This window comes from Triticum dicoccoides, chromosome 2B, assembly GCF_002162155.2.
Source record: "Triticum dicoccoides isolate Atlit2015 ecotype Zavitan chromosome 2B, WEW_v2.0, whole genome shotgun sequence".
Lineage (NCBI taxonomy): Eukaryota > Viridiplantae > Streptophyta > Magnoliopsida > Poales > Poaceae > Triticum > Triticum dicoccoides.
In genome coordinates, this window is record NC_041383.1 from 160,960,927 (window position 1) to 160,970,010 (window position 9,084).

General features: G+C 44.3%; 1 protein-coding gene, 1 long non-coding RNA gene and 1 pseudogene across 3 annotated transcripts; 1 reads left to right on the top strand and 2 right to left on the bottom strand.

Moving 5' to 3' along the window:
* Positions 1 to 2,144, top strand: part of LOC119360722 — a 2,773-nt pseudogene extending 629 nt beyond the window's left edge.
* A 389-nt stretch (positions 2,145 to 2,533) lies between these two features.
* LOC119367446 lies at positions 2,534 to 4,950 on the bottom strand. The gene is made up of 3 exons (XR_005176308.1): positions 4,817 to 4,950; positions 4,653 to 4,737; positions 2,534 to 2,934 (listed from the first exon to the last, which is right to left on the bottom strand). It is a non-coding gene; the product is annotated as an uncharacterized LOC119367446 (long non-coding RNA).
* Positions 4,951 to 5,427: 477 nt separating this feature from the next.
* LOC119362768 lies at positions 5,428 to 7,062 on the bottom strand. Of its 2 annotated transcripts, none has more exons than XM_037628026.1 (2): positions 6,935 to 7,062; positions 5,428 to 6,786 (listed from the first exon to the last, which is right to left on the bottom strand). In XM_037628026.1, exon 2 carries the CDS (start codon positions 6,689 to 6,691, stop codon positions 5,564 to 5,566), a length of 1,128 nt encoding a protein of 375 aa, XP_037483923.1. In that variant the 5' UTR covers positions 6,692 to 6,786; positions 6,935 to 7,062; the 3' UTR covers positions 5,428 to 5,563. The 2 variants fall into 2 exon arrangements, with proteins under 2 accessions (XP_037483923.1, XP_037483924.1); XM_037628027.1 differs by having other exon boundaries at positions 6,978 to 7,040.
* Positions 7,063 to 9,084: the final 2,022 nt, after the last annotated feature.

The following is a 9,084-nucleotide window of genomic DNA, read 5'->3' on the forward strand; positions in this document are numbered from 1 at the left end:
CTGAGAACAAAGGAACTAGCACAGGAAAAGATGAGCCAGTACAGAAGCCAAATGAAAAGATAACAGCACAGCAACAACATCCTCGACGGACTTCTTGCTGGATCCTCTTATCAGCGAATGTGATCCATCCGATAGATGTCTCATTGAAAAGAAGTTCATTGCCTGCTTGAAAGTTTCCGGAGGTGACTTTCTAGCCATTTATTCTTCTTTACTCTCCGGTTGTGTGCAGTTTGCTTACGATGGTATATGCTTATATCATGCTTAAACTTGCTAGATAAAAAAGAAACTTTTGAAGGTTTGCCATGGTCTTATGGCGGCTAAACTAATAATTTTTTCATTAAGTATCAATGCGATATTCAAAAGTTTTCAGTTATGCTTCCTAAATTACCATAGGAAGATATAACTGATGTGCTCTCCATGTTGGGAATCCGAAACTTAGTTACCCATGCCACTTAGATGTTTACCACATCACTTTTGTTGTCTGTCAACGGACAGCTGGATGTAATTGGCGCCATCAGGCAATATTTTAAATGTACCGAGGCCCACGGTGCAATTTACTTGATGCATATTTGTTTGGTAATTTGGTTTCACCCTGCCAAAATTTCTGCTACCATAATTTGGTGATGTTTGAATTGGATGGTTCACACAAGACACAACTGGTCTAGACATGGCAGTAATGCGTTGCCAATTATAGTTTAGTTTACTGTCAACGGGCAGCCAAAACTAGTGCTATCAATTGATGACCACAGTTTTGGACATGCCATACTCTTGTCAGAATTTTGGGCCTAGGCGGGGCTACAAACCAAAAGTACCGTACTTAAAACTGGGGTTAAATCAGACATAATTTATTTTTTTCTGAAGTGCAAATGGAGTCCCTGTAGAACTTTGTTAGTGTTGCCTCAAGAACACCCACTATCCATCATTTTTTTCCTCAAATAGAAATGTTTGCCAAGATATTTCTTCAAGTGATCTCTCTGAAGTTCTATTAATGTACTCATCCTAGTTCTTTCGAGCCCTTTCTGCATTTTTGCACATAAGTGACTTGTTACAGTTGAAACCAGACTCGTCAGCTCTATCCCTTTTGATGGACAACAAAGGCATAAACCCACTTGATGTTAGCATAACGGCTCCAGATTATGTGACGTTGGCACAAGATACAGTTCATGTTGAAGCAAACGATCACAATGAGGTATGCTACTGTGCATAATAATTTATCTTTGGAAATAATCATACGGTTGGCTCTTATGGCTTAATCTTCTCATATGAAATGTCTCAGCATTTTGCTTTTGCTTGGAGTATATACATTTCTGAAAAAACTGTCATTTCCTTTTTCATTTTGCAGTGGAAGTTTGTCCAACAGGCATATGAGTGTCTTGTGGCACTTTCCCAAGCCGTGGCTGCAAAATCCAGTTTTGTGTCTGTTGTTCCATGATTGATCATGGGTGTTATACCACACATGAATTGCAGTATAATATGCCTATCCCGGTCTACAGACACGCTTAGCAGTAGTATTGTATAATTTTTTTCTAATATTTGTTAAATTGTCTCCCTGGGTCTACCTTTGCTCTAATCAACTTCGATATAGAACCGGAACTTCGGCATTCTGTTTTTAGTGTTGTCTGAGTGCTGTACTGATCTTCTCTTCTTCTGTCATTATTAATCCAGACACAGGTGAGCGTTTCTGTCAGCGAAACCATGAATGACATGTTGATGGTTCTCAAAGTCACAGAAGAAAAAACCTGCAGAATCAATCTTGATACCGCAGTCACAAGGAACACCTTCCGAATAATACCGAGCGGAGGGTGCGTAAGCAAGATGGTGGGCCAGCATAACAGAAGCTTGATGCACTGGAGCTACCGGTGGGACGACAACTCGAGAGACCTGGGATGGTAAGGAGGCGCCGTTGACACCATCGAACTCTATGCCCAACCTGCTGTCGACAGGTCTGGCTTCAAGTAGGTCGACCAAGATGGCTGGGAAGATTAGCTGGCAAACGGATGTCTATATCAATGCCTATAATGTTTTCATCCTTTTCATAAAAGGGAATTTTTGTGCCTAGCTTTTTTGATAGATTTCACGAGGGAATGTAATACGTTGGCACCACTGTTTTCTTAAAAAAAATGCAGGAGAGAAGAAATATGAATCTACTGCAACACCAAATCATTTTCATTAGACTAGATTCGTCATAAATTTTTTTGTAGTTATATAGTACTCCCTCCGTTCCTAAATATTTGTCTTTCTAAAGATTTCAACAAGTGACTACATACGGAGCAAAATGATTGAATCTACACTCTAAAATATGTCTCTATACATCCGTATATGGTAGTTCATTTGAAATCTTTAGAAGGACAAATATTTAGGAACGGAGGGAGTATTTGATATTGTAATTGTAAGCACTTTTTTTTTCCGTATATACTCGGCCATTCCTTCAAAAAATTTGACATAGGACAAATCTAGAACTTCAAGTGGCAAAAAAGTTTAGCCAATCTGAAAAGTGCATAACTTCATAGCAGAAAATGGTTTGCCGATTAGCTATGAAAGATTTTTTTTTCCGGACCAGTTTATTCCCAAAAGATTTGTCAGCTAATCAGAGTAAAAACACTTCATTTCCAGGCACTGTTCCAAAGCAGGAAAGATCTCTATAATACATCTGCGGTACACACTACACAGCGCAGCTGCAAAATACAATGCACAGGTGCCTCATATAAAACTTGACGGTTGTACCAGAAATTACAGCCACAGGGAAAGCAAAACGGATATGCAGACAAAAAAACAAGTGCCACCGTGCGGAAGAGCTACCCCTTGAGATGAAACTAGTCATCATCCTTGTAGGGGTATTCCTCTGGGACTTGCTTGGTGAGCTTCACCGCATCTCGTAGGCGTCATCCCCACGAAGCATGTCGCGGACCCATGTAACCTCCGTCTTCATGGAACCTGCACCACCACGTCACTTAAACTTGATCAGTGAATGATAAATGACTTGAAACTGGTAGGATCACAGCTCTGGGAACACAATTCTATAATTATCACACAAGCTGGTCATAGACTGTTTCGCTCAAACACTTTATGTATTCATACTGTAGCAGGCACCCCACTGGTGGTACCATGCAACAGTTAGTTACAGAGATTCAGCATGATATGCCTTATGATCTGGATATCAAGAACATGCAATTCTCAAGTGGAAATGGTATACATTATTATGCAAGTTAATTTACTCTTTTAATGCCAGTTTCATAGAATCAAATAGCATGAGGTCACATGCACCGGGCTGCCTTTAAAATAAAAAACTGTTTGACAAAAGAAATTTATAAAATATATAGCAGCAAAAGAAGACAAACCATTTTCAGTGCGAGTACACATATCTGGTGGAAACCATACATTCAGCAAAAACATGGAAACTTGGCCTTGTGCCGTTGGATAGAAAATGTGCGCTGCGAGATGGAAGGATGTACAAATTGCAAATTAAACCCCGCAAGAATTCTGCATCTCGGTAGAGAACCTGAGCCCTTCTGTACAATCCCGCTTTCCCGGTAGGCCGTAGCGGATGCCAATCCCCATTCTATTTCCTACCGTAAGAAGCCAGGGTTAGGAAACGATCCTCTCGTTCGGCGTTGGAACGCCGGTAATTCCTCTCCGGTGATTGTCCTGCTAACAGTGGCAGCCCTCCTCTGAGCATTCCGTGCTGGGCCGGCGGTCAGCGAGCGGCGCGGCTGATTCCTCTCCGGCGATTGTCCGGCCAACCCTGCTCAATCCCCAACGATCCCCAACAGGATTTGGGTCCCTAGGTATGCGGACTTGTGCCCTTCATATTTTCTGCTTTGCCCGATTCTCCTTTGTCCCAATGGCTCATCTAGTGGTTCCCTCTTCTCTAGATTAGGCTAAATTTGCAAAGCAAACAGAGGAGGCGACTAGCTCGTGGCTCATTGGGTTGTATCCTCCAAGTTCAGCACATCCTAAGAAGGAAATAGGAGAGGGGGCGAGGTAGTGGCATCTTGCCAGCAACTGCTTATTTTCCTAGAGGTTACTGTCCAGATTTTTGTCTTGAAGAAATTGGCGAGGTATAATTTACTCACTCCTAATTAAGTGTTATATACATATATGACTATACGTGTGTCGCTGCCTGGTGTGTGTGTTGTGTATGACTGTTATGACCGGGGTAACTTATACCCGGAGGAGGCCCACTGGGCAGGTTTAGTTAGGGGCTTAGCCCACAACTTATCTTATTTTTATTAGCATCATGGTTATATAAACAACTATAAGACTCTTTTGAAAATTAAGCAATAAGACTATTTCTATTGCCCGACTCCCAGAGGAGCCTGAACCCTAAAACCCTAGCCACCTCCTGCCCTTGCGCCGCCTCCTCCCTCGCGCACGACAGCGCCCTGCCACCGGCGACCGCGAGCTCGTCCACACCCAGCTCCCTCCTTCCCCTACAACCTCCGTCCTAGACCCGGTAGAACCCTAACTCCTACCACCTCGGTAGAACCCTAGATCACTGTAAACCCTCACACGTGATCCCTAGGTAAAAGAACAGCAAATTCCTAGATTCCCACTTCTAGATCTGATCCCTCAAATGGACACCATCAGACATCAGCAGTTTCCCAATTTGCATATAAACTTAAGAGGCAGGTGAACTAAGAAAACGGGCGTACATCTGATCGAGCTGCTTGTTGACCTCCTCGACCTCTTCGAGATCCGTGAGCAGCTGCCGCATGTGAGCGTGAAGAGCTCCGCGTTCTGCAGAACAACACAACAAGATCAGCGCGGGGTGCAGATGTACGGGCGGTCGGGGGAGGGCTGTGGTTTGGAAGCTTACTACGTGCTCAACGCTGGCGAAGAGGGCGTCGCCGGACTTGGGGGTCGTGAGAGGCGGGCATCGCCGAGATCAGGGCCGGTGGCGGGCGAGAGAAATCAGAGGAGAGAACCACTAGCAGAGTCGCCGGTCTCGAGTAGTTGGGTTATAGGCCAGTTTGGGCTTATCCTTTTTGTTTTGCGGTGAAAGTTTGGGCTTGGGCTTGCCAACTGTATAGTCCATCGGCCCCTAAAAGAGTAGAACAGCCCATTCTTTCCCACTAAAGAAAATAAACTAGGAGGTTCCCTTTTAAAGCAACATTTTTCTTTCCCACTAAAGAAAATAAACTAAAGGTTCCCCACCAATCCCCTCAAAAACCCTATTACCAAACAAGGCCTAAAGTATGATTCACAGAACATCACACGCTGGCACACATCCAGATAGGAGGGAAACGCATGTTAGAAAAATCATAGCACAACAAAAACAGATTAAAACGATGCATTTCTATGGCATTGCCAGGTGACAGGTTTACTTTAGCAGCAGCACCCCCGACACTTAGTTTGCAACTTCTTACCGGAAAACAAAAGACATAAAAACAAACGCATAATGGAATACTTTCTTGTTGCAAGCTAACATGAAAACAAAAGACAGTACATTGACTGAATCACAGGAGTGCAGACATTATTAAAACATAGTACTGTAGAAGGCAACAGGGTTGTAACTGAGTGAAAATAAATAGGAACTGATTATCATGACAGTACTTTCAGCATTCTACATCCAAAATGCCACAGGATCTTGAACGAGTAACGACTTGGTGGTTGCTTTGGGCACTTTGTAGTACTGCGAGTGACAGGTATCGCCAGTCGTCAGTTCTTTACGCTGATCGTCCAGGCTGAGAGAGAATGTTGTGAGACGATACATCCAGGAACCAGGTAGGCTCAAACCAGGAACCCTCACCTCCTTGTTGACACACTGCACGAGACAGAATTTGCTCACGCCTCCCATATAGACAAGGGTAGCACCTACATGCTTATCCATTGGGTCACCAGAAATGAACAGATTCTCCTTGCAGAGATTCATCGAAGGGACAGGGCACCGCCCTTCAGGGGTACCATAGATGGGCACGTCGCAGCAGTAAATTTGGCCGAGGGTGTCCGGTTCTTTGGAGAGCCCGACAAAGGCCTTGAGGTGCTGGTCAAAGTGACCCTGGCCGTCAAAGGGCAGAACCCAATTGCCAAGTAGTTTCCATGAATGCCTCTCCGTGTCAAAACTATAGGTGGCCTCGGTGGTGTCCTCCTTGGTGCTGATGAGGAAGGTCCGTTCTTCAGGGTGCAAGGAGTAGGAAGTGACGTCACAAACATTAAATGGCTGCTGCTCGAGCTCTTTCCACGACCACTCTTTGCTGGAATCTCGATGCGATACCTTGGCTGAGAGCTCCTCCAAGCAGAGCATCTCGAAGGACTCCAAGCAGAGCATCTCGAAGGAGTAAAAGCTCATAGTGAATAGCTTGTTGCCGACCGGGAGGTGGTAGATGGGATAAAAAAGATCTCTCTGCCCAGGGCCAGTGGTGACGCACCGCGAGCGGACGTCCAACATGGGGAAGTAACCTTCCAACAAGTCACCCTCGGGATCTCTCGGATGCATGGCCAAGATCCTGGTGCCAAAGGCTGATGTGAAGTACTTAGGAGATTCACGAGGCGCCACCATGCGGAAGAAAGGCCGAGGAAAATGTGGCACCTTGTCTTGGTCGTCTTGGTCTGAGAAAGCAGTCCGCTGATGGTTCTCGCCGGGCAACAAGTTTACCTTGCGGATGCTATATCCATGGCACCAGTCATCAAAGACAAGGTAAAGTCGCTCACGGCCGCCGCCATGCTCACGTTTCCGCGGCCGCTTTGGCATCCTGTTCTGCCTAATTGTAAACGGGCGGACAAGGTCCAGATTTTTCCTGAATTACTCGTGTTAATTTTAAAGGCGTTGCCGTTGGCCCTTGATCCCTGTAATTTGAATACGAACCGAATCCATCGTCAAATAGAAATCAATCAAGCCCAATCATCCTACTTACTGCAACTCAACCCGATAAATCGAAGTATCCAGATCTGAATCTGGGGCAGCGTAGAAGAAAAGGAAATCGCAGGTACGTACGTACAGATCGAAGATGGTGCAGCGGCAAAACATCACGACTCACCAACACAGTGGGCTTGACAATTGATTGTGTCGGGAGACTACAGCGGCGGTGTGCGGTTGGGGAGGCTCGGAAGCGAAGGGTTTGGTGGATGATAAAGGGAGGAAACCCTAGGAAGTTCCCGGTGAGGCGGTGACCGGTTGACCTCGTGGGCTGTTCGCAAGGAAAAACTAACTAGGCCTCGCCCTCCCTGCGCAGCCCAGCTCTTTTATTTTTCCTTGCTCATCGTAATTTATTTTATGATCAAAAGTTATTTTTCCTCAAATTTTTTTTTTGCTTTGATGCTAAATGCAAATTATTCGAAATTTTCTAACAAAATACTCCGTCCGTCCAGAAATACTTGTCGGAGAAATGCATAAAATTGGATGTATATAGAACTAAAATATATCTAGATACATTCATTCCTCCGACAAGTATTTCCGGACGGAGGGAGTACTTAGTAATCATATATTTAGAAAATAGCTGATCCCGCAAATTTATTTATCACAACCAATAGTAAACATGTCATCTCAACATACAACCATGCATGAGCTTAACATGAACAAAAGTTAGGATCATGTTTTTTTCACGGGAAAAAACTTCCAATCTATTCATCTCCAACAATGATAGTACAGCGAACACTAGAAACGGTAAAAATTACATCAAGTTCCGTAGACCACATAGCGACGACTACAAGCACTAAAGCGAGCCGAAGGCGCGCCACTGTCATCGCCCCTTCCTCGCCGAAGTCGGGCAAACCTTATTATAGTAGACAGTCGGGAAGTCATCGTGCTAAGACCCCATAGAACCAACACACCAGAACAGCAACCGCCGCCACTGCAGAGTATAGATTAAAAGGATCCAACCTGATGACACAAGAACATATACGAACGACGAAAAGATCCGAGCAAATCCACCAAAGACAGATCGGAGACACACTTCCACACGCCCACCGACGATACTAGACGCATCAACGGAACGGGGACTAAGGCGGGAGACCGTTATTCCATTTTCAGGGAGCCACCGCCGTCTCGCCTTCTTAAGCAGGGCAGAAACCCTAACAAAACTTGAAAAAATATCTAAAAACAGAGCCCTCCCACCGGCAAGGGCTGGGATCCACTCCGCCTTCATGGCCCTAAGGCCACAGGAGACAGGCTGGACCGGCGCCGACGCCGGCGGGAGGTAGAGAAGCCCAAGCTTTTTGGGAGGCGGTGGTTGGCTAGTCGTGACCAATCGGCCGGGGCTGAACCTTGACGGGAGGGACAACAAGTTAATGGGAGGATCATGTTAATTGTACACTACTTGCGTATTATTCATAACTTTTGTAATGGAAAACTTACTAATATTGAAATAATTATCAAGGTTTCTAAACATCTCTTTTTATTTTCTCCTTCACTCATACCTTCTTTACTCCAAAGACATGAAAAAACAGTAAAACTAAGGCAGTGATTAGAGATGCTAGGCTGTAACATCCCAAGTTTTTATTTTTGAATGTTATATATATTAGATCATCATTGCATATCATATTTTATTTGCATTTTTGGCTTGATCCTAGAAATTCTAAGCAACTCAAGGACCCACGGAGAGAGTTGGGGATTTCGTTATTTTCATATTTGAGTTTTCTCAATTTTTGAAAAGAGGATCAATTGGTTTTGATTATTTTTCTTCCTAATATTTCTAAAATAAAAATATATGAGAGGGGATAAAATGACTTCTCCAAAATAAATGAAATATTAGAGGAAAAATGTTAAAATCAATTTATTTATTTTATTTGGTTTTTATTGCAATTTTATTTGAATTAGAAAAATTGCACGTTTTCAAAATTGCATTTTAGGGCCAAGAAAATGTTCATCTTGTTCTAAATATTTTATTTAGACGGTGAAAATTTGTTTTGTCATTTTTAGATTTTTATGTAATTTTCTAGGATTTATTTAAATTTCAGCGGAATTATTTAAAAAAAAACTTCGGACCGACCGGGCCGAAGGCCCAGCCAGCCACTGCCTCCCTCGTCCCGTGCCTGCACTGGACTCCTCCGGAGTCTGGGAGACCGCCGCCGCCTCGGTGCCCCTTCCCCAAGCCGACCCCGCCCCCTCCCCTCTTAAATACCCGCCGCCGCCGCCCACATCGCCAC

Bases quoted from the DNA above. Each gene is read 5' to 3' on its own strand.
- LOC119362768 (XM_037628026.1), bottom strand. From the start codon at position 6,691: ATGCCAAAGCGGCCGCGGAAACGTGAGCATGGCGGCGGCCGTGAGCGA.